The sequence below is a fragment of the Electrona antarctica genome (genome assembly GCF_951216825.1).
Source record: "Electrona antarctica genome assembly, chromosome: 18".
Lineage (NCBI taxonomy): Eukaryota > Metazoa > Chordata > Actinopteri > Myctophiformes > Myctophidae > Electrona > Electrona antarctica.
Window position 1 is genome coordinate 41,153,980 of NC_136799.1, and position 25,885 is coordinate 41,179,864.

At 44.3% G+C, this 25,885-nt stretch overlaps 1 protein-coding gene across 1 annotated transcript in view; it reads right to left on the reverse strand.

The window, feature by feature from the left end:
- alk (ALK receptor tyrosine kinase) overlaps nucleotides 1-25,416 on the reverse strand; it is a 794,509-nt gene extending 769,093 nt beyond the window's left edge. The window contains exon 1 of the mRNA XM_079527540.1: nucleotides 25,191-25,416. Within this exon, the coding sequence (XP_079383666.1) occupies nucleotides 25,191-25,248 (58 nt within the window). The 5' untranslated portion in view covers nucleotides 25,249-25,416. The remainder of the gene's footprint in view (nucleotides 1-25,190) is intronic.
- Between the last annotated feature and the right edge of the window lie 469 nt (nucleotides 25,417-25,885).

Genomic DNA, 25,885 nt, shown 5'->3' on the forward strand with positions numbered 1-25,885 from the left:
ATTTTATGCCCTGGCACAAGTAATGGAAAGACAGTGGTGGAAAGTAACTAAGTACATTTACTTAAGTACTGTACTTTAGGTACAATTTGGTATTTCCAATTTCCTTCTACTTCTGCTTCTACTCCACTACATTTCGGATCCAAATATTGTACTTTTACTCCACTACATTTATTTGAAAACTTTAGCCACTACTTACTTTGTAGATTTTGATTATTATTATTACAAAACATACATTATCCACATCAGCCGTATTCAACCGTCAGTCATCCTCTGAAAAAGGACACACAGCAACGATGAATAATAATGACCGTAGCCTTGACCCAACACCCAGTTGCAGGAGTATGATTTCAATGGAGGCCGTCTGGGAGGTCTCAGGCTTGACTTGCCATGAATTCCTTTGCCGCCATGGGCGATAATGCTGCCGAGTTATACATCAAACACTGCTGGGAGGAGAAATAATGAAACATGATGCCAATGGAGAGTGCAACTCACGGGGGGCTTTACAATTAAACATGTAATAATTAATTTAACAAAGATTGGTTCAGAGGAAAATTCGACATACGCTGTTGGATGCCTCCGAGCAGGTTTCCTGTAGGGGTTTGTCTTTAACCCCTATCCACTAGGTATTTAAAAAAATCACACCCGTGTGAACCGAGTGGTGCAGCTCATAAGCGCCACTTTTGCCCCTACTGCTACTCATAGTCACATAGCCACACACATAGGTTAACGCGGACATTGCTATTCCTTGGAGTGGTTGCACCACTCAAAAAATACTAAAATTGTCTAGAGAAGAAAAGAGAAAAAAAAAGAAGAACAATGTGCTCTTATAGGGAGCGACGGGCAGGCCATCATCAATTTTAGAATGAATGGGATTGGACCATCCATCCATCCATCTTCAACCGCTTATCCGGGATCGGGCCGCGGGGGCAAAAGAGCAACATTAGCCACTTCCTCCTGGAGGATCCCGACCCAAAGCGTTCCTGCCAGGGAACAGACCAAGCATCTCCCTAGGGACATGCTCGAAAGGCATCTCTCGCCGATGACCGAACTTCTCACCGTATCTCTAAGGCAGTTGCCCGCCACTCATCTGAGAAAACTCAACTAGCGATTGAAAACATAATGTCTTTATGAAAAGATTAGAGAACAGGTCATCCGGTCACCAACATCTTAAACATGTCTTCCTCATGGATCCTCCCATTCAATGTTTAAATATGTCTTCTTTCTCTGGGGGCCCAAGAGTTCAAAACTTTGAATCACTGCATCAGGTTCGGATTTTGGGGTTATTTCACTAATAAAACTAATTATGGACATAATGTTTGCTGAGATCATCACAGCTCGGATATCCAAGTGATCCAAATCTGATCCACCTTGGATACTACAGCGCTTAAAAATGTTTTGAACACTTTTGGGCCTTGGGGAGCATGGAGGTGCATAGCAAACTCCTTGGCAATCCAGCCAGCAGTTTTCACGATGGCTTGCTTGGGAATGGGAATAAAGTGGCACCAGGGCTAAAAAACGTCCGTGGTCTCCATTTTATTGTTTGTCCAGTGTCATTGTGTCTCTGTGCGTGTCATTTAGCAGTGGCAAGAAGTGCAGCGAGATTCCACTCCTACCCAGTTAGTTAGGCGTTTAAAACTGTCAACGTATACAAAGTGACGGCGGTTTGTGGTCAAGTCTGTGGTGTCAGGAATTTTATACTCAACAATCTTGTCGCAAACGAAAAGCCCCCTGTAAAGCTGCTCTTTCTCCTCGCACATGAGAAAAAGAAAAGAAAGAAAGGTTCAATAATTTCATTTCCGCCAGCCGATTCTCTTCCAGCACAGAGCTATTGTCCAGAAATGAGGGCACTTTTCACAAAAAGCCCTCAATTTGTGGGCCTGATCGTCGAGCCATCTGAGAAACGGTGCAATGATTGCAAAGGTATTTATCAGCGGTCGATCGCTGAAAGTGGAATAGGAACGCTTTCTTTAAAACACACCACTTTCATATCTCAAATGTTTTGTTTCTTTCAGACCATCTTTTAAGACATTGAGTGCCACCTGGTGGACAAAATGGGTAGCGCTTGGGTGGCCCGTGATCAGGGGCATTTTTGAGTGGTGCAACCACTCCAAGGAACAGCAATGTCCGGGTATGTGACAATGTCCATAGTATGTGACTATGTTTAGAGTACCAGTAGGGGCAAAAGTGGCGCTGTTGTGCCAGAAACAGAGAGAGAGAGAGATAGTGTTGCACTGTTGCCTGCTAATTACAGAGAGAGAGGCAGGGGGAGAGGGGAGTTGCACCACTCAGTTCACACGGGTGTGATTTTTGTACTATGAAGCCGTCTTGTCTTCGCCATTTTGGATGCTAGCAGTAACAGCATCAATGCTCTAGTGAGCTAAAGTTAGGCCAATCCTTGCTCTAGAAAACGCCAATGTTCCCATCGCGATCACCGGATAATCAGAATTCAGAAATTACCTGTTCAAAACCACGCACAGCGGCGTAGTTTCCGAGAGACGAGCGAGAAATGGCTATGGAGCAAAAGAAACGGTGCGGGCGGACCTATATTGCCCATTTGCAGACCGCGGCCATGTTTCCATCAGAGTTTGGAAGCACTCGTTATCAGTAAAGCAATGTCCTGCTGCCTCTTGCATTATGTGATAATTCAAAACAGGTGGCAGTTGAGCGATATCTAACGAGCACTTCCAAACTCCAGCACTTAGAAAAAGAATCACCTGCAAGGACACAAAGTATAGCTCATAACATGTCTGCAGTGGATTTTTATGAAACAAACACTTTGAGGATAGAAAGAGAATAATTCAAGCTTTCCGTACAGCTGCAATGTTGATGAGTTTGACGTTGTTTAATACAATTAGATAGGACTTTTCTGTTTGGATTAATGGGCTGCCATTGGAAGTTGCACCTAGCACCTTGCCATTAAAGGACCACTTCACCACTTTTCAACATCTCTTCATATAATTGGTCCTCACTAATGTTCATGATAAAACAGCACCATTTTTTTCCTACTCAGTCTGTGTCTCATAGGAGGGCTTTGGGCAGTTCGGACACCCGTCCACCAGTGACCTCATCATTAGGCAGATTTATTTTTAAACAAGATTTGTTTTAAAATATATTTAGATTTCTATTATCGTGAGAACGATGGCTTCAACTTTTGCATTGCAACTTTTCAGGAAAAGAAAGCCTGCCGTTTCTATTAGCTTGGATTCACCATCGATGATGTCACTGGTGGACGGGTTTCTGAACTGCCCACAGCCTTCCTTTGAGACACAGACTGAGTAGGAAAAAATTGTGGTATTTTATCATGAACATTAGTTAGGACCAATTATAGGAAGATAAATTGAAAAGTGGTGAAGTGGTCCTTTAATTTATATGGTAAGTCTGCATATGGAGAATAGCAGCCGTGTCTAGGCTGCCAAAAATGAAATACAGCAAGGCTTTCTTAAAGAGCCTATACTTGTCATGAGCGCCCCACGTAATTAATTTATAGGAGTACAAGTGTGATTAGCACCAAATGTGTTAACCCATGTGGGCGAACGTTTTTAACTCAAATCTTTGCTTCTGGGAGGTTTCTGGAAAAACATATTTTCAGATGGGGTTCAAATACAGATCATTAATTCTGGGGGTCCTTCACATGAAAATGGTTGAGCACCACCGACATATATATATAGAAACATAGGCGTTTCAGAAAACTGTCAGGATTTAGAAGAATCCACATGTATATAGGACTGAAGTGGCTAATGTATGTTAATAAAAATCCTAATCTACAAAGTAACTATAGTAACTAAAGCTGTCATAGTAAAAGTATAGTAAAAATACAATATGTGTCTCTTGAGATGTAATGGATTAGAAGTAAAAGTATTGCAAATACTCAAGTAAAGTACAAGTACCTCCAAATTGTACTCAAGTACAGTACTTAGGTAAATAGTTACACTTTACACCACTGCATACAGAGTTTGAAGGCGCTTCTCGAGCTATGCCGGTGACTCACTCACCCCGTCCGCATTGCTTGATCCCTAAATGTCCCTTACAATGCTGTGAACATGTGTGTGTGCGCGGGCGTGCGTGGCGCGTCACATACAAGCATATTACGCGCGCGCTCGTTCAAGTGCGCGACAGACCGCGCGTGCGTCACCGAAAAGTGTCTTCCTCGACTTTCGTCCCGGGATCAATTAGAGCCGGGTGCCAGCCTGTGGCGGGAAGAAAAGTTAATTACGCCCCCGGCTGTCAGCGGTGCGTATAGCGGCGCCGCCAGCGTCGTGCCGGGCGGCTGGCACAGACGGCACCTCCAACAGCACGCGTTTAACCCATTCTGGGCGGGATCCCCTTTTGGCGTTTTAAACATTATGTTATAATTTAGCTATTGAAAAATAGCAGACCTACAAGCTCGTAGCGCGCCACTCGGTGGCGCGCTACGAGCTTGTAGGTCTGCTATTTTTGAAAAATCATGAAAATATTTATTTCAGAAAACTGGAGGATTTAGAAGATTTTTTTAAAATTTCGAGGTCAGGCCTAAATGTGTTAAGGACGCCCTCCTAGCCCATGATGTAGCAATAAACCAGCGCAATAAAAGGGCATACGGGAGGAGAGGCTGGAACAGCCACCTCCATCCCCCAACTCATCTGCATTCATTCATCAGCAGCCAACCTGTCATCGCGGCAATGCGGCACCAAAGGCCACACAAGTCTTGGATCCACGCAGTCCAAAGCCATATTGAAATTTACATCCAAATGGCAATTATTTCAACAACTCTTATAAGAGTCGCTATACGCACAACATCACTGACGTCCTGTGGGGGAGCATATAGACTCTAGGAGAGGCGCGCGGGCGGCCACTCCTAGCTAATATTAACCCATTTAGACCCGAGGACGATTCTACAAATGTCTTCTAAATCATGACAGTTTTCTGTTTGTCGTTCTCGTACATTTTCATGTCAAGGACTCCCAAAATTATATGTAATTGGGCCACCGACCACCATCTGAAAATATGTTGTTCCAGGGACCCCCCCAGAAGCAATGGATTTGAGTTAAAAACGTTAGCTCTGAAAGAATATATTCAAAGATTTGTGCCGTATTTTCACAAATTTTATTCATTTATCTATGAGCTTGTAGATCTGCTATTTTTAAATAGCTAAAGCATAACATAAAGCTTTCAACACCAAAAAGGGTTCCCGCCAAAAATGGGTTAACATCCACGTCTCTTCCGATTAGTGTTAATATAACTCGGCGGAGGATCTTAATTATGCAAATATAAGATTGATAATTGTGCAGCAAATCCATGTCCCGCTCCTCTCTCCACACATCAAACCTTCCACTTACCGCTAATTGAAGGAGTCGGATGTAATTCTAATCGCCCCATTCGTAGACGAGGGGGTAGCCCATGCGGATCGAAATGAGACCGCACAAAGACGACATAACACGTTCAGTTTAAATCACTGTTCAGAGCATGACAAAAATAAAAATGATATCAGGTTCCATAATTAAGCCGTTTTAATGTTGGTGCCTTTAATCCACATGATCGAGATTGAGTTTTTCTGTTTGGACGTTTGGATGTCTGTCAAGGCCAGGAAGTCGGGTTCTTTTTGCCACTCTGGAGGCGTTCCCGCATAACTTCCGGGTATGATGATGATGTCACATGGAAGAGTGTGCACATGGAACTAAATGGGTTCCATGTGCACACAAGTATCACTGAGCATTTTTGCCCAAGAATGTGGATGGAGAATGAGTCCTTTGAGAGAGCAACATTAGAGCAGCTCTGCTGCAGCTGTTGCACCTTCACTTAATGTGGCCCGCAGGTTGATATCCCAACATTGATATATTATTGATTTCAGCTAATTACTAGTATGTAATTGTTATTGTCTTTTTATATGTCCAACGTATTTGTTCATAAAGTTAACATAACTACAACTAAATGCATTTAGTTGTAGTTAACTAAAATTAAATTATAGTGGCCCTCTGGAGTGAGTGTGGAATATAGTGGCCCTCTGGAGTGAGTGTGGAATATAGTGGCCCTCTGGAGTGAGTGTGGAATATAGTGGCCCTCTGGAGTGAGTGTGGAATATAGTGGCCCTCTGGAGTGAGTGTGGAATATAGTGGCCCTCTGGAGTGAGTGTGGAATATAGTGGCCCTCTGGAGTGAGTGTGGAATATAGTGGCCCTCTGGAGTGAGTGTGGAATATAGTGGCCCTCTGGAGTGAATGTGGAATATAGTGGCCCTCTGGAGTGAGTGTGGAATATAGTGGCCCTCTGGAGTGAGTGTGGAATATAGTGGCCCTCTCCATTGTCAAAGTAGCCCACCCAAGCCCCCAGTGAGGCTCTCCAACGTTGAAGCACTGGGCCCTAGTGGTAAGAGGTGGGACTGCAGGCGGACCCGTTGAGTTGTGACGAGGAAACCCTGTGCAGCTGCTGGGGTTTAAATTGAGCACTCGTTTGCACTTCCGCATTTTGGTGTCCGTCTGGGATGCCATCTTGGAAATTACACCTTTCCCGAACATATATTTTCCTAAATTTGTAGTATGTTCTTAAGCATGTCCAGAGGTACTAGAATATGTTGAAAAATACTTTTCTCAAATGTTTTCCCATTTGAGATATGGCCATTTTTATCATCCAGTGATTCAGTAAAACAAAATGCATCGCAAATATGAGTAACTCAATGTCAAAGAACATCCAGTTTATATGCTGAACTAATAAAAAAAATCTGAACTGTTTGCTAGAGCCTATTACTTAGTTAATTTATCAATAAAAATCACACCCGTGTGAACTGAGTGGTGCAACTCCCCTCCCCCCCCCCCCCTCTCTCTCTCATTAGCAGGCAACAGTGCAGCACTCTCTCTCTCTCTGTTTCTGGCACAACAGCGCCCCTACTGGTACTCATGAGTCACACATGAGTCACACACAAACATAGTCACACACAAACATAGTCACACACAAACATAGGTTAACACGGACATTGCTGTTCCTTGGAGTGGTTGCACCACTCAAAAACAAATAGGTTCCCAGAGAGCTGGAAAACGGTAATAGCCCCGAACCATAAGTCAGGAGACAACGACCTGGCTAGCAATTATAGACCTATTGCTATTCGTCCTGCCGTATCAAAACTATTGGAAAAGATTGTTGCTATGCAACTAACTGAATATCTAGAGTCTAACCAACTACTGCACCCACAGCAGTTTGTATTAAAAGATCTGCTATATTTTTGAAAAAGTTAGATTTGTATTTATTTTTTAATTCTAGTACTTACTTTGGAACGGTAAGTATACTTTAATGCAAGTATACTTTTGTACTAGTTACCTTCTTAATTCAAGACTTTCAGGGTAACAGAGTATTTATACATTGTGGTATTGCCATTTGTACTTGGTAAATTAAAACAAAATAGTACTTTACCAATCTCACAACTGAGGAATAGCGTTAACCACCGAGAGGAAACACTGAAAGGAAATGGACATGGTGGCCGAAAGTAGGTACTGCAGCTCGAGCGGCACTGGGCCAAGCACATGAACACTCCGAGCCAATACACAACAGCGGTGGCGCTCGTTCACGACTCACTCGCGCACGCACGATACTCGTTCATGCGTTTGGCCCACCGCGTTCACGTATATGGCCTAAATGCATCCCAGAATGCACTCTGTTCCAACCCGGAAGAAGGGGTGAAAACGCCTCCTCGTGCGCTGGGTGAGCAATTTCATCTCATTTCAACCATCTCATTTCTGTCCTCCACTCACGAGGCGACTGCATGCCGACTTAATTTAGCCAGAGAGGAAATCTGGATCCTATTTCATCATGCGGCGTTCTAGCAAGAGCGCGAGTGGAGAGTTATAGGTGGACACAAAGGGCGAGGAAATACCATCTATGTGATTACTCACGACAACACCGAGGCGGTCACATCAATTACACATGCAAAAAAAATAAATAAATGTGGACATTCGTTGAAGCAGAAATTGGCCGCAAAAACATGCTCTGGAGAGGGCAGCACACATAATGACAGCAGGGACCAGGTGATGAGCAGTGGCGTGCACAGACATTTAGAGGGGCAGGTGCTCAAGGGCACTTTGTGCAGCGCGTGGAACCGGCCGGTTGCCTTAATAGTGTGAGATTGATAGATTTTGGGGCATAAATAATATATTAGAAGCTTATTTTTTTATCAAGAATTGATCAATGTCACCATGGTCCACATACTGTAGGCCTACACTGTACAAAACAAAATATATATTTTTTTTTCAAAAGGGCACATTGCTGTCCAGAGGGCAAGGGCAGGTGGTGCTCTAGCACCCCCTAGTGTCTATCTGTGCACGCCACTGGTGATGAGGTATGTGCGCTGTCACACCACACCGTCTATGGCAGTGGTTTACCAATCTGTGGGCCCCGCAACATTGGTTCTCGAAACTTTTCATTTAGGGTCATTTTAGAACCTCAAGGAACCATACGAGTCCCTGGACCCCAGTGTGAGAACCACTTGTCCTATAGCCTTGACCTAGAAGACAAAGGCTAGAATTCCATTTAGATAGCATGTTATGTCGACAGATGACCTTTGTATAGACCTGTATGGGCATCCCGTAGTGCAGGGGTTCTCAACCCGTGGGTCGCGACCCCTCGGGGGGTCGCCAAATTATTTTGGGGGGTCCCCAAAATATTTTTTCAAAAAGTTTTTTTTTTAAATAAATATTTATTTTTTTTTTAATTTTTTCACGATTTTTCAAAAATAGCAGACCTACAAGTTCATAGCGCGCCACTCGGTGGCGCGCTATGAGCTTGTAGATCTGCTATTTTTCAATAGCTAAATTATAACAATGCTTAAAACATCAAAAGGGGTTCCCGCCCAAAATGGTTTAAGGTTATTGTAGCAGTCAATTTATATTGGGGGTCGGGAGGGGGCGGGGCGGGGGTCCCGAGACATTGCCAAAGCATTTCCGGGGGTCCCCGGCCAAAAACGTTGAGAACCCCTGCCGTAGTGCTCCGCCACCCAGAGATGTTCCGGGATGAAAGGAGCGAAACATCTCAGTGAAGGGTGGCTGCCGGCTGTTGACCCTGCAGCCATGCAGCACCGTGGCACAGTTGGGAGGTGCGTCGGGCAGCAATATGCCCAGCAAGTGTTCTCACTTGTGCTTACAGTGCGTGTGTGGCCAATGCGTTGTGGGCTTGTAATTGAACATAAGTGAGTAAGTAAGTGAGTTTGTAATGATCCCCGATTTAAAATACTGCTCAAAACCTTTGACTCAGAGTGAGGAATACAGAGAAAAAAAACAGAGAGAGAGAGAGAGAGAGAGAGAGAGAGAGAGAGAGAGAGAGAGAGAGGTTTAAGTTTTCTTAATGTACTTCCAAATTAGTTACGTAAATGGTGCATTTATATAGCGCCTTTATCCAAGGTGCTTTACATAGATTGTGCATCAATTCACCCAGCATCAATTCACCCATTCACACACACATTCATACACCGATGGCGGAGGAAACCATGCAAGGCACCAACCTGCACATCAGGAGAAATTAGGGGTTCAGTGTCTTGCTCAAGGACACTTCGACATCAACTCTGGGGGGAGCCCGGGTTCGAACTGGCAACCTTGCGGTTCCCATCCAGCCACTCTACCCCTGAGCCACCGCCGTTACGGTTATGGTAGAAGTTCATATTTTCTTCATGTAAACCTTCTCAGTGTACTTCCAAGTTAAAAGTTCCAGTTCCAATTTATTGAGAGCATTTTAATAGTGATGTCCAGACAACAACATAAAAATGTTAGCAATGGATATCAAATGTAATGTTTTTCTATGAGCCAAAGAAAATTGTGTCACAGAAGCCTTGCCACATGACAAACATGATATTTCACCGGTGCAATAGAAGTTGAAGCTCTATAGCCTATTGCAGATAAATATTTAGGACAAATACAATCTCGGGCAGAATGTTTTATTGAGGCCAGTTTGAATACGTTTTGTTATGTCGCCAGAGGCCAAGAATTGGATTTAACCTACTTCAGGATATATTTTTTCTCCCTAGTGCACTTTAAGGTACTCAAACTCTAAAATAAATGTATCAAATCATTACTTAAACATTTTGGCACTATAGTGCAATGAAGCAATTGAGGCACATTTAAATCGGGTTAAAATGAAAAGCTGTAGATTGCCAAATTTGCCAATGGATTAAAGGAAAAGCAGGAGACAATTTACAATTTACAATTAGGAGGGTACAGAAACTGCTTCAAGACACATTGATGGATATTTTTTGATAGCAAAAAAACCTTTGCCAGCTTGCTAATGAGTGTTTATATCCGGATGTACAGGTGTCCAGAACGTTGGTCCCGAACAAGACATCTACTATACTACATGTGTCCCCTCCGTGCTCCCCTAAAGTCATGTGGGGTGTTTAACTCATAAAAGGCCCCGGGTGCAGAGATCGCCTTTGGACGCCTATTTTAATATCAATTGATTACGGTGATCAATTGTGTCCTGTATGCACTCATAACACTCCGGTAGCGGTCCAGTTGCAGCGCAAAACATGTTGTGAGAGCTTGTAGATCGGCTATTTTCAGCATGCAACCAAGTGTAAAATTACTTATACTGGATCTCTTGTCCACTAGTCCCTTCCTAACATTTTAGTCTAGTTTTTATTTGTTGACGAAATTGCCAATATATTTAGTCTTGGTTTTAGTCATCATAGCTTAGTTTTCATTTAGTTTCCATTTAGTTTGCGTCAGTGAAAAAAGGTTGTCGAACATTTTTTTCGTCAGTTTTAGTCGACGAAATCAACACTCAAATACGTTTCCGGTTCAAACCTCCTGCTGAGCCAATCTTGGGCAACTTAACGATGAAGGCGTGCCACCTTGTGAAAACCGGGACTACAGTTTTGCCGGCATAGCCCATTGTCACACTGCTCCACGTGCTGCGTCATAAATCCCAAGCGGCGTACACAAAGTCTTATACGATAACTGACACGAGGAAAGATTGAATCACTAACTCACAAAACGCATAACAAAAAAGGGCTTGTTCGCACGTTATGAAATCACTGTTCATTCCATTTGATTTCTTTGTGAGCCGCGTGATATGGGCCCCGTCTAAGAAAGCAGCACGCTGCTCGTGTCAACATGCTCTGCCGATATCACTTGAATGAGGTCTTGTTGACGCGCGCGACATTCTCATGGGTGCAAACAAACAGATGAGGGGCCCAGGCGTGTCACGGAGAGATTACATGGTATTGGTTTTCTCCGCACTCTACGGTGCCTCATTGATTCAATATTCAGAAGATTGAGCCTGGCATCAAGCTATATAGGCCTATACTGATGTTGCTGCGCTGACACTTGTCTTCACTAACCCTCCCCAGACGCAGCCGACGCCACGCCGCGCTTGGCTTTTCTGTAGCGCAAAGATAAGAACATGTGGAACACAACATCCATGCGGTTCATTGGACTTCGGTTTGAGTAGAGTGTTTATGGAAAATGGAAATACACATGACAAAGGAAACAGTCTCCACATGTATGCTACTGTATGAATACATGTTAATAATTACTTTGACTAAAATATACCCAAAAGCCGACCTCAGGCGACAATAAATGCCGGACAATAATTTGTTACCGCCGTACCCGTAGCCTTGTTTATTCACAAAGACGATGAGAAATGTTCGATTGATCAACACTAAAATTAGGCTACTAAATTAACATTACACTCAATGAGGAAACTATACGAGCACACTATACGTTTTCTCAAACAGTGTGGGGAAAGGGAGTTGACGGAGAGCACGGTGGTTCTGCTGGCTGGCCTTGCTTGCTCTTGTGCTCCAGGGTAAGGTCAACATGGAAACCGGCCATCCTGCCAGGCTGCACCAGCAGCGCGTGCAATTTCAAGATACAGATTTGCGGAAATATTTGACTCGGACGGCGCTGAGTCGGCAGAAGCAGGCTTTACAGTACGCCGCTCCGAGGCGTGGGCACTCGCCCAGCCAACGCCTCGCTCTGGTGTGCCTCTCGGGACATGGTTAACAACTACATTACACACCCCATGAAGCCTTTTTCTTTGTTTTTGTCGCATGCCTAAGCCAATCCTTCAAGTCAATGGAGACCCGCCGGTCATCAAATTATTGGCTTAGGAATGCAAAAACTGTATTGTATTGAGATGTACCAATACCAGTGTTTCCTTCCAAATACCGATTCCGATACCGGCAACTTGTGTATCGGTCGATACCGGGTACCGATCCGATACCAGTGTGTAATTGTTCTCAAAGTTGGGGTCCAGGGACCCTCAAATGTTCCTTGAGGGGGTTCCAAATGGACCCTTATGGGGGCTGTAACTCCTTGAAAGTCCTTGAAATTAAATCGTTTGAGAACCACGGATCTAGAGATAAATAAATAAAATAATGCCATGAATAATATTGTTAGTGTAAAGTTAGTAAACTAATCATGTAAATGCCACAGTAATAAGAGTATAAACAGTCGTGCAACATCAACTGAAACATTGGAAATATTGCTGTAGAAGAAATATCATCATGTGATAAATTATGTGGTATCGGAATGGCATACTGCCATACTCGCCGATACCGATATCAGCATTTTTAGGCAGTAATAGCTTTTATGTGTCGGTGGCCGTTGTGTCCATGTTTGGCATATACTGTACATGTACGTAGATACGGCACATACAGTCATACATGCACATTATTACATGCTCATATTTCCCTGTAGACCAAAGCAATCAGGCCTATATGTGCACACACGCAGTTCTACCACCATTTGAAGTGGCATAAATCCTGGGCATGTCAAATACCGCTCAAGTCGAATGAAGCAGCGAGGCTCATAGCGGCACGCTTGGCGGTCTTACGCCTGACACATACTGTAAATGATATGAGTGTGAATGATATGAGAGGGGTCCGACACTGATCTATGATCTATCCATTGTTGTTGGGTTTTTTTTGGACTGGTGTGGTCATTGAATCACCAGCTATGTGGGGTCTCTTTCAGTAATGTCACCGGTGATGATAAAAAAAAAGTACAAAAGTAATGGCATTAAAATATACTTAAAGATGGAGTTCAGGGGTTCTCACCGTTTTTGGCCGGGGACCCCTGGAAATGCTTTGGCAATGTCTCGGGACCCCCGCCCCGCCCCGCCCCCTCCCGACCCCCAATATAAATTGACTGCTACAATAACCTTAACCCATTTTGGGCGGGAACCCCTTTTGGTGTTTTAAGCATTATGTTATAATTTAGCTATTGAAAAATAGCAGATCTACAAGCTCATAGCGCGGACCCCCTAAAATAATTTGGCGACCCCCCGAGGGGTCGCGACCCACGGGTTGAGAACCCCTGCCCTAAAACATGTTCATCAGGTATATTTTATATAAGGACTGGTGACAGCTGTGACAGGTGACAGCTGTGACGCTGTTGGTGCTGCTGTGTTGTGAGTAAACTGACAACGTTTGGCGTCTTGGCTTTATGACAACTTTTTTGCACATCTACAACAATAGATTTGTGAGCCCGCGTTTTTCCTACCCGAGTGGTGAATTGAAGTGTAAAGCGACAGCGGATCGTTTCCTCGGATCCCCTCGTAGCTGTCATCAGCCTAGGTAGGCTTGTCAAGTTCCATTAGCCGGGTGGCTAACCTGCTCCTTTGAGTACCTGTCGCCGGCGCTTCGGACTAGCGTCGAGCATTCTGACGTTCTCCAGCCATCGATCAGCGGATCCGGACGGATCCCCCGACATCTCCGGACCGGGACGACAGCCCGTCAGCGGCATTAGCGGCGCTGTACCGGGAGCTGCGGTTGGAGCAAGCCGGGCGGGAGCTGCGGCTGGAGCGAGCCTGGAGCTGTGATTGGAGCGAGCCTTGAGCTACAGACGGAGCGAGCGCCTGCGGGGCCGTGTCCTCTGCCAGACTCCGATCCCTCGCCAGCATCTCATCGGAGCCTTCATTCTTTTTTTTTTTCCCGGCCAGTTGCAGAGGCTAGTTTTGGCTCGTCTTTAGCCAGGAGGCTAGCACTTTGCTCCCATCGGTCCGTCAGCTTACGTGGCTAGGTTGGCTCGTTTTTAGCCAGGTAGCTAGCCTCACGTCGGGAGGCAAGGATGCCCCCCCTATCCTTTTTACCACAAACTTTTATTCCTTTACTAGTTCTTATCTTCTTAACTTCCCAGGATGCGGGGTCTCCTACCCCCACACCAAACTACAAACTGGAGCTGTCACCTGGGGTGAGTGCAACTTGCAAAAGAACATGTTCCACTCAGAATCCTTTCAGCTTTTTTTTGGTGTCTGTTGCTAACTCTATGAGTTATAATCTTGCCTACTATGCACACCTACCAGCTCTTATGATACTACAGGATTGTTTTCAGTGTCAAACAAATACCAAGCTGGGGTCATCTCATGACAACAAAGACCGTGTAGTTGCACACAACAGAAAACGATGTTTAATCATTCTTTTGCTAATTTTATCTGGCAATATCGAACGAAATCCTGGTCCTGTGTCTCGTCCTGTGTCCCCTACCCTCCCCTCAACACCCTTCCCCGCCCCCACACATTCATGCATGCCTTTGGAGGACAATCTGAACAGTACGAACACTATTGAGGACATTGTGGACATTTTTTCGGCTAGAGGGTTACATATTGTTCATTTGAACATACGTAGTCTCGTACTATACATTGATCAAGTCAGAGACATGTTTGACAATGGCAGGGTTGGTATCATTTCCTTTTCTGAAACTAGACTTGATGATTCCATCAAGGACACCGAGATAGAGATAGAAAACTATACAGTCATCAGAAAGGACAGAGATCGCAATGGAGGAGGAGTCTGTGTCTATGTCAGAGCTGATATCAGCTTCAACGTCCGGTCCGAGATGGACAACAAGGACATTGAAGCAGTTTGGCTTGATATCAACCTCCCCAAAACAAAACCCTTCTTGATTGGGGCTCTGTATAGACCTCCCTCCCAATCCACCTTTTACAACCTGTTAGATGATGTATCAACTGACATAGGATGTTCGGGGGCAATCTTGATTGGCGACGTCAACACCAATATTTTGGTAAAAGACACAGCAATCTACAAGTCCTTCCGAAATTACTGTAGCCTGCATAACCTGGTTCAGTTGATTTCTCAATATACAAGGGTATGCCCTGACTCTCAAACCATCTTAGACCTCATCTTGACAAATGACCTGACCAAGATCTCCAGAAGCGGTGTCATACAGTGCAGTATAAGTGATCATGATATCATTTATTGTACTCGCAAACTTCACAAATCTGCAGTCAATTGTCATAACACAATCAGATTCAGATCATTAAAAAACTACACCTGTGAAGCATTAAATACAGCTCTGGAGAATCTGGACTGGTCAAACGTCCTTAACTGTACATCTACAGAAGAGGCCTGGTCTCGTTTTAAATCTGCCTTTCTATCAGTGGTTGACAGCCTGGCTCCCATGAAAGTCATTAGGGCGAAAGCGAGAACTCAACCATGGATGAATGCCGACATCCTAATGGCCATGAAAATAAGAAATGAGAGTTATGCCAAGTTCCGAAAAAACAGAGATGAGCAGCTGTTCGACAATTGCAAACAATTGCGTAACAAGGTCAATGGCATGATCAAGACAGCCAAACAAACCTACTTCAATGAGAAAATTGAAGAAAACAAGAAAAAGCCCCAAAAACTTTGGAAGTCCCTAAAGGAACTGGGCTGTAACAACAGGCTCAAAACAAAGATTACGAATCTCAACATTAAAATAAATGGCTCGCTCATCTCTGATAAGCTGAACGTGGCTAACTGCCTAAATGGTTTCTTCACAACCATAGCTTCCACACTGGTGGACAAGTTGCCCTCCCATTCAGGCCTTTATGGAGAGCAGCATATAAGATCTTTTTACAAAAGTCTTGGTGCTGTTGAGGACAGCTTCAAAATCTCGTCCGTATCAACAGAGGACGTGTTACTAAAACTCAGCGCCTTACAGCCAACTAAGGCTACTGGCCATGATGGTATCCCCACTAGGTTCCTCAGAGATGCAGCGGTTTCTATTGCCCCCGTTGTGGCTCACATTACAAACCTGTCCATCAGACAGGGCCATGTCCCACAGGAATTCAAACTTGCAAGAGTAGTTCCTCTCTATAAAAAGGGTAGCAAGTTGGACCCTGGGAACTACCGCCCTGTGTCCATCCTTTGTTCCATCTCAAAGGTCATAGAGAGACTAGTATATGAACAGATAAATTCATATCTGCTTAATAACAAGCTTCTTTTTGAATTCCAGTCAGGCTTCAGAAAATCTCACTCCACTGATACATGTCTGTTATACTTGACTGATAGCATCAGACGTGAGGTTGACTCAGGCAAGTACTGCGGCATGGTCATGCTGGACCTTCAAAAGGCTTTTGACACTGTGAACCACTCCATACTGCTAAACAAGCTGAAGGCAATCGGTTTTGATGGCCCATCGTTAAACTGGGTGAGATCTTACCTTGAGGGAAGGAAACAGGTGGTCGATGTGAATGGTACCCTGTCTACTTCCCTCCCAGTAGAGTGTGGGGTCCCCCAAGGGAGCATCCTAGGGCCTCTACTGTTTCTAATTTATGTAAAAGACATGAACTCGGCATGTAAATGCAATCTGTTCTTGTTCGCAGACGACTCAGCTCTCCTGGTCTCGGACAAAGATAAGTCGCAGGTCGAGAGAGTACTCAGCACAGAGCTCGGTAGCATCTGTCTTTGGCTCTCCGACAACAAATTGTCACTGCACCTTGGGAAAACTGAGTCTATTCTGTTTGGTTCAAGTCATAACCTCAACAAGTCCCCGGGCTTCACAGTTAGAGCGGGTGACAGTGTGGTCACAAATAGGGAAGAGGTCACTTACTTGGGTTGTATACTAGATAACAAACTCACGGGTGAAAAAATGGCAATGAAAGTGATCTCAAAGGTCAACCAGAGAACTCGTTTCTTGGGCAGGATATCCCCTTATGTCAACAGCAGTGCTATGAGGATCTTGGCCGGTGCCCTCATCCAGTGCCACTTTGACTATGCTTGTACTTCATGGTACAGAGGTATCTCCAAGCTATTGAAAACAAAGCTGCAGACCTCCCAAAACAAGCTTGTGAGGTTACTACTAAAATTGAACCCCAGGTCTCATCTTACCTCTGCCCACTTTAGTAGCCTGGGATGGCTAAGAGTGGAGGAGAGAGTATCTCAGCTCTCATTGTGTCTGGTCTTCAAGATCCTAGATGCCTCTGTTCCTAAGTACCTGCTGGGCTACCTGCCCAGAGTGAGGGATGCTCACAGGTACTCAACCAGAGGAAGTCCATATGATCTAGTTCCCCCCAGTTTCAGGACACTCAAGGGAAAAAATGCTTTTTACTACGCAGCCACTACTCTGTGGAATGCACTCCCTCCAGCCCTGAAATCCCTAAATTCTATTGCAAGATTTAGGAAAGACCTGAAATCATGGCTCCATCTACACACTAACTGGTCATAGTTAGCTTCCGACCCTGGATAGCCCATCTCCCATGCTCTGGACTATTCTCTCAGGGTACCTCTTGTCCTATGTATATAGCTCCCAGCCTTATATATAAGGATTATTTATTATATGTTCCATGGTTGTTTCTGTTTGTACAGTATGTTTGTGTATAGTTTCATGTTTCAAAGTGGACCACAATGGAAACAAGCGAAGGCTTTTTTGTGTCTAAGTCCATTTGGCGTTTTTTAAAATGATGTAATTTTCTGTAATTTTCTTAAACTGCCAATAAAGTATTCTATCTATCTATGACTGGAGGAATATATATATATATTTTTAAAGTGTGTACAGTATTTGTTAAAATCTCGTTTTTATGTGGACACGCCCACCAGTTCAATAAGTATGCCTGGTTTGCCTGGTTCACCTAAACTGAAGCCATACTCACAGCTGTTGTTGTATGATAAAGTGGGAAGGGGTTAGGGGAGGGATGATAGTGTGATGTCACAATATCACTTTTTTTCATTGGCACGTCAATGGGTCTAATGAAGTAGGGTCACCTCATAAACACATGAAAAACCAGTACTCCGGCACTCCATCTTTACAATACCAAAAGTTGTGTTTTCAAATACAATGTATTAAAAATCATTTGAAAGGAGTAGATCTACTATTTCCAATTGCCAAAGTATAGGTCGGAAGTGGTAGTGGAGTAAAAGTACAATATTTGCCTCTGACAATGTAGTGGAGTAGAAGTAAAAGGTATTTAAAATTGGAAATACTCCAGTAAAGTAAAAGATGGTCACTATCCAACAGTAATGTTACCGTTTAAACATTTGCACAATAACCACAGGACTTATAAAATGCAACTTAATGACATGTGACCACAACCATTTTTACATTTTTACAATGCACTCAGCATTATCATGGAAATACACAATCATTGATTATTCTATAGTCAGCCTCACGGTCAGATTTGCAAACCTCTCAATGACATGTGGTTTCATGGGCAGATGGATAAAATGTAGGACATTTTTTGTTTGTTTTTTGGCATAGAATTAACTCACTGAAATCAATATAGCCAATGATAGATGCATGTCTCAGTGTGTGTGTGTGTGCGCGTGCGTGCGTGCGTGCAATGGTCCATACTCCTAACTCCTATAGGCTACTTAGAAAACAGGACATGAGTTGCCTCTGTACTTAGGAGTGCTCTTTTTTCCCTCATCACCAATGGTTCCCATGGGGCCGGGTGCCCAAACAAGTTTATGAATGAATTATGATCAGTAGCTTTATGTGCAACGTTGTTTTAATTCCTCACTCAACAGTAAACAAACCAACATATACAGCACGCGTGCGTGCGGGCTGCAGATCGGCTATTTTTGGAGAAGAGATTTATAGACATTATGTGCAAATATAAAATAGCTGTGATACTTATATGTAAGTGGTTATGGTGAAATAAACCATTAACACTGGTTAGTTTGGAGGGGGCGAGGGGACTATGACATCACCGTTTCAGCAAATTAGGCGACATTCGCTGTACACACGGAGACGTGAAAGTCGCGTCTCCAAACTTTCCCACTCTGGAAGGTAGTTTCAAAATTAGCCGTTAAAGTCCCCCAAAACGCCGTCTCCGTGTGACAAAAAGGGCAGATCGGCTAATTACTTGCCCCAGAAACACCGAAATCGTCCTCGTCTGTACAGGCCCTAAGTGAATACAGGGTATCTGCACATTTCTAAAGTGACAAGTTTTGGTCAAATATGACCCAATAAAGAGCTGGCTTTCTCACAACGTCTCGCGTTATGAGCCGAGCCGATCTACAGCAAGCTCGTAGATTTGGGGCGAATGTTCCCCCCCAGAATAGATGCGGAAGTGTTCAAGTGGTGAAGTTACCAATTGACTTCTACCCAACCCGATACGGTCAATTGACATTTTGAAGTCGACGGTAGTATTTCTAAAGATGCCACTTCCATGCAGCAACGCTTTTAGTGTCCGCATGCAAACTCCTGAATAATATACAAGGCTGAAAAGTGCGTGATTCCAGTTATTGGAAAGATAATGCCTCATTTGGACAGCAATTATTAGAAGGTTTTATGCTAAACAGATCGGATGCAATGGCAGCAGTTTAAAGAGCCATTCATCCTTCGAAGATTAGCAACTCTGCCAGATGGAAGACAATGCACATGGATTTAATTAATCATTGTGTTCCCACTGGGTTGAGGAAAAGGAGAAAAAAAAGGAATGGATTTGCAATGTTTTTTCTTTTTTTTCTTTTTTTTTTTTACATCTCATGTTAAAGAGCGGAGTAACGATAAGTCATTTGAACGAGGTTGTAAAGAGTGTCTCTCTGCTTCGCATTGATCTCCATTGAACATTTGTGGGCCACGGCGGGATTGGCGCTTTTCCCTCTTTTTCTTTGGCTTTTGTCTCAAGCCTTTGCCTACATTGCGAGACAAACCCTGAGCCCGTAAAGCCTGCGTTGCACTTGGTTGGACACTGGTGTAGCGCACTGGTGAAGCTCATAATGGCGTCACAGCGCTGACCAGATTTGACTGAGAGCCTGCCATCGCGCAAATTCCAGCTTTTCACCAGAGAAAAACTTTTCACATATACTAGAGCATGTCTGAAATAAGTGTCAGAGCTGAAATCGACATGTAAATATGAAATAAATGCTTAAACATGTAGCTAGGTGTATTGTTAGAGACCACAGAAGTGAACCTTTCAAGCCTGTTTTCTCAACTCGCTGTTTTTTGCAAGACATTATTCCCTGCTTTCAAATGAGATGAATAAACGAAAATTCAATTCCCTCAGTCAAATGTCCAAAACTGTCACTTTTCAGGATTCAAATTTCAAAGGTAGCAGCTCTGCAGGCTCTTTTTGCATTTTGAGCTTGTGGAACTGCTATTTGTAATACTTTTGTGTGACGCTGTAGTATGATCAAATACTGTAGGGCACTGATTTACAAAAAACAACAAAAGTTAAACATATGGAGATAAAAGGTTTCTGCCTGTTTATCCACATCTTATATTAGAACACAGACACCTAGCCAGCAGTGAAAAGTAATTAACTAAATTTGCTCAAAATACGATATTTAAGTACAGCTCTGCTCTGAGGTATACTTTAACAGAGTATTTCCACATTAATATACTTTACACTTCTACTGCACTGCATCTCCTCCCACTGTACATCTCAAAAGGAAATGATTCTTCTTTTTACTCCACTACAATTATTCGACGACTTTTATTAACGCAATAATAGGCCTACATTAAGTGAAAAATGATCATGCATTATCATACTACGTAGGTCAACCCACGTGGTAGCACACGCATTCACCACCAGCAATAGGCTATTACAATAACGATTTCTATTGCAGAGCCGTGTGTGTGGTGGTGGTGTTGCTTTTACTTATAGGACAAACCCTGAGCACTTCTTCCATCACTGGTCTCTAGACCACTCTGGTGGTCCATTCAGGCGGCCTTTCGCTAAATGTGCTGGCACGGCACCGCGATCATCAGAGAGAGAGAGAGAGAGAGAGAGAGAGTCAGAGGACACACTTAACAGCCCCCTTGAGCGAGTTTATGACCTTTTAGTGATAAGAGGCTTGTCTTAGAGCCTGGCCAATTTATGAGAGAAGGAGGGGAGGGGGGGGGACTTTCTAATGTTACCTGACCACTAGTTTTAACCCACTACATCTGGGTCCATAAAGACACCCCAAGATGCAATGGAGATTTTATGGGCTAGTGGCTACAGTATGTCAAGCGACACGTGCTCGATAGAGGTCGCAATACTGTGACTTGAACAAAGACAGAGAGCCATGCTATTAAGGGCTCATTAACCCTATGATATTACTATTAGTGCTTCCGTTGGTTGCAAATGGTAAATGCTAAATGGTCCATGTATAGTGCAACTTTTAGCCAAAGCGCTTTACAATGTTCAGAATCATTACATTCACCCATTCATGCACGCAACGACGGCGGAGGAAATCATGCATGGTACCAAGCTGCTCACCGGGCGCAATTAGGGGTTCAGTGTCTTGCTCAAGGACACTTTGACATTAACTCTGGGGGGAGTGGGGATCAACTGGGAACCTTCCGTTTCCCAAGCACACTCCCAAGTCCCAAATAAGCGTCCGCTCTACCTCCTGAGCCACAACGAGCCTGTAGATCAGCTATTTTCAGGGGGAGAGATTTGGTGCAGACTTTTCATTTGATTCATCAGACATTACGGTTACCAGAGCAACACGTTTGCATGCTTCTCAGGGAAACGTCAAGGATAAGACTGAAAAGAGCCCAAGAACAGTTTAACCGAGACTAGATTGTGTATACGTGGTTAACCTGGCACAATATATACGGTAGGCTGGATCTACTGTAAATATGCTGATTGAGGAAGTTTGCTACAGTTGAGCACGTCCGTTCCGTGGCGACGGGGTTTCTGAATGAAGACGATCTTAGTCGAGCACTAGAAGGGATTAATACCGGGTTCTCTGCGAACTCACATGAAATTGCTTTGAATAACTCATCCTAATGACACCATGCTCAGTATCTCTCACTGACTAACTCTCGATTCATCTCTCATGTCGCTCAGAAGGAGGTAGTTAGTATGACATCCAGGGTACAAAATTCCCCCATCTCTCTCTCTCTCTCTAGATCTCGATTAATCTCCATTCCTTTCGCTCCAATCTCACCCTCCTTGCATACATGTGTAGTACTCGTTCCTTCATTAGTTATTCAGACCGGCCTTGCATTCCCGCGGAAATGTGCCCCCCCTCCCAGCGGACCGTGACCCCTGTAGTCCATTCCCCCACGGAGATATTGACTCTTTTGATGGACCCTCGCTGCTCTGCAAAAAAAAAAAAAAACTTTATTCAAATGAGCGTGCCTTTGCAGGATGTTAGTGTGCGGGTCAGTGCACAAATCTCAACGATCTCTCCCCAGCCGCACGCATGTCAAACACACCGCCTCTCGGGGGGAGATTACACTGCGTGCCAGACGTGCACGCTTGCTCTTGTTCTGGCAAGATGTGGGGGTGTGCATTGTGCAGAATCGATCGCTCCACTACACGGCTAAAAGGACCACTCCACCCAACTCGAGGGCGGTCTGGAAACATTCAAGAATATGCTGGGGGCAGATGCAGAGAATATGTAAAAAGGAGATACAATCCACACTCTCTGTAGGTCTTTTTTTTCTTTTCAAAATATTTTTTATTCAGGTTTTTGTAACAGTAGCCCAGGGGCAAGTATTAAACAGACATATAAAATGTAAAAAAAAAAATCAATCCCCTATCCCACCCTCCCCCCACCCACAATCCCAAGGATAAGGTATTGTTTTTAAATAATACATAATGTTCATGTTCCGCAGTATAACAGTCTACCAAACAGACGTGTGTACAGATAGTGTGGAATGCATCTTCCCTTTTTACATTGGAAGATGGTAGCATTTCGGTCTATTTGTGCTCAGAGGAGGGCTGTGGATAGTTCACACACGGTAGACAGTCGATTTCAAACTTATTATTTATTATCTTTCCAGGAAGAGAAAGGCTGTAGGTTCTATTAGCGTTGAATCCCCGTCGATGATGTCACTGGTAGGCGGGTTTCTGAACCGTCCACAGCCCACCGATGACGAGACACAGAAATGGTACAATCTTATAATGAGCATTAGTGAATGCCAATTATATGAAGATGAGGTTGAAAATGGGTCAAGTACTACTTTAAGGGTGGAAACCCTGATGCCCTAATTTGCATTGAAAGTTTCATGTAGCCATGGCGATGAACCAGAACGTATCTTTATGGAATTTGGCTCATGCATTAGTAGACATTAAAATCCATCAAAGTATCGGACTATAGGGCCATAGTGTGGTATACGAATAGCTTGCAGATTGACTAAAAAGGGGGTATATTAAAAAAATGTAACAACTTCATGCTCCCATGAGAAAGAACCATAGTGATTAAGCTGGCCCTTCCTCTAGCACCACCTTTAAGGCCAAAATGTCCACTTGCACACATGATAGCCAATGTAAAATACAAACTGCCTCTACTGCCACCCTCAGGCCAAAAGGTCAACTTTTGCACACCACATGCGCCTTTCCATGGCTACATGTCCATGCATGGGCCTTTCCTGGCTTCGTGTCCGGGTAGCTCAGTCGGTAGAGCTCTCGCCTTTGGACCACAAGATCATGGGTTCGAGCGAATGAGTAGCACGGCTTGGTGCAGCAAGTCGTGCGGGAAGTACTGGGAGCTGATGGTAGGTGTGGCGCTCCACCTCAGCAATCCAATCCATCTCCCAGGGGTGTAGCGCATTGTAACGGTGACAGACTCCCACGTGTTACCGGCTGATACCGACAATAAGCCACTCACGACCTACTTCTTCTGGCTACAACACCTCCTACCATGAATGTACAAACTCCTCCTGAGTCAAAAGGTCAACATGACCAGCACTGGTCTAATCAAGAGTTACTGGACTCACATAGGCCTGCATGTGACAATTATTACATAATCGCCTTATTGCAATTATTTGAGATAATCAGAGCGATCAGAGGCAGGAACGTAGGGACGCACAGCTAGCCAGTGTCGGTGCTGGAGGCGGTACAATGGGATGCCAATAAGGAAGTCAAGGAAGGAAGGAAGGAAGAGAGAATTTCAGAGCTGCCAAAACGGTCAAAAAAATACGGCTTCTGCGCCAAAGGAAAATTCTCTGACGTTTCCGTTGTCTCCTATAGCTCCTATATGCTTCTTTTGAAACATCTAACCCCCATCCAAAAAGCGCAGCACGGCCGCAATGGAGGTTATGTACAGCTGCGTCTAGCCCGTCTCCGGACCCCCCGGGTTGAGCTCCTTTGGACCCCTAACCCGTAGGGTCCGGTATCACCGGCTTCAAGCGACATGGGATGCAATCTGATTTACCCTGATTTACCCCTGTGCTGCGGTGTGGGTGTCACGCTGACATATTCCAAAAGAAGCATATGAACGCTATAGGAGACAACGAACCTTCTGGCCCCCCCCGCGAACGGCTCAGAAGCCGTTAAGTATTTTTAATGTTTGTACGACCGTTTTGGCAGCTCTGAAATTCTCTCTTCGGTCCCTCCTTGTTGACATCTCGGTTGGCTAGCTGCGCCTACGAGGCGCGTAGGGAGGCGCAGCTAGCCAACCGAGATGCTGGAGGCGGTACAATGGGATGTCAACAAGAGAGAATTTCAGAGCTGCCAAAACGGTCGTACAAACATTAAAAATACTTAACGGCTTCTGAGCCGTTCGCGGGGGGGGGGGTCAGAAGGTTCGTTGTCTCCTATAGCGTTCATATGCTTCTTTTGGAATATGTCAGCGTGACACCCACACCGCAGCACAGGGGTAAGTCAGGGTAAATCAGATTGCATCCCATGTCGCTTGAAGTCGATGATAAGGAACCCTACGTAAAGTCATCAAAATGTCAGAAACTTTAACGTAGGGTTCCGAAAGGAGCTAAGCTGCGTCCTATTGAGGGTTTACGAACTGGAGAGGGACCCTATGTAAAGTCAACCAAATGTCAGAAAACTTTACGTAGGGTCCCAAGAGGGGCTACATATATAGCAGCATATCATTTAGATTCAACAGCTATGTGCCATTGGCACATCAAGTTGACTTTTATGAAGTCTCCTGGTTGGCTGGTAATATATTACTACTAGATTTGTGTCAAACTACTGTCACTGCCGAAAGGCTCTGCTATGAATTATTAAGGAAAGCCTGTAGATTTAAGAAGACTCCTCCCCGGGCATGGACAGCGACCTCCCGCAGTAAAGTCAACTGGTCAACACATTTCTCAAACAGGTGTGGTGCGAGTGTGAATACCTGTTGGCCTTGGCGTAGTCCTACTGACGTGTTTCAAACTTCCCACGCCGGTCGGCATCACTTCACCAGCCCAAAGCAGCACTTAATTTCCAGCTTGCGATCTTGGAAAAGAGTTCATTTTTTTCCATGGAACAGGGAGCCTAAAATACTTCCACAGGAAATAAAAAAGGAGGTGGAATTGTCCAAAAGCAACTCGAATGCTCTGAGACCTGTACGTGTTCTCTCATGTTCCCAAACTTCCCACTGAGTCTTGTGTGTCGATGGCATGCACAAAATCTGACAGTCTTCCATCTCAACCCAACTGATGCAACCTGAGCAGCTGTTTCTGATCTGCTTCTGATCAGGCAGCTCATGTGACCTAACCTGACTCCGCCAGATGGGGCAGTAGAGAGCTGTTACAAAGGTTCCCCAACCTGTGTACTCTCTACTGCCCCATCTGGCGGAGTCAGGTTATATGTGACCACTGTTTGGACCAATGACTGTATCAATGGACTGACCATTCAAAAGGTGGTGAATTGTCCTCTCAACTCTCCCTTCTGGGGTGAACATTCGACCAAAATAGCCAATCTACAAGCTCACAACAAAGGAATTCTAAGTATAAAATAGGGCTTAAATGGTTATGGTTTTGAATTAATATAAGCTAAATCTGCAAAATAACAAGTAGCTAAAGCTGCCAAATACTGGAAGTAGGCTAT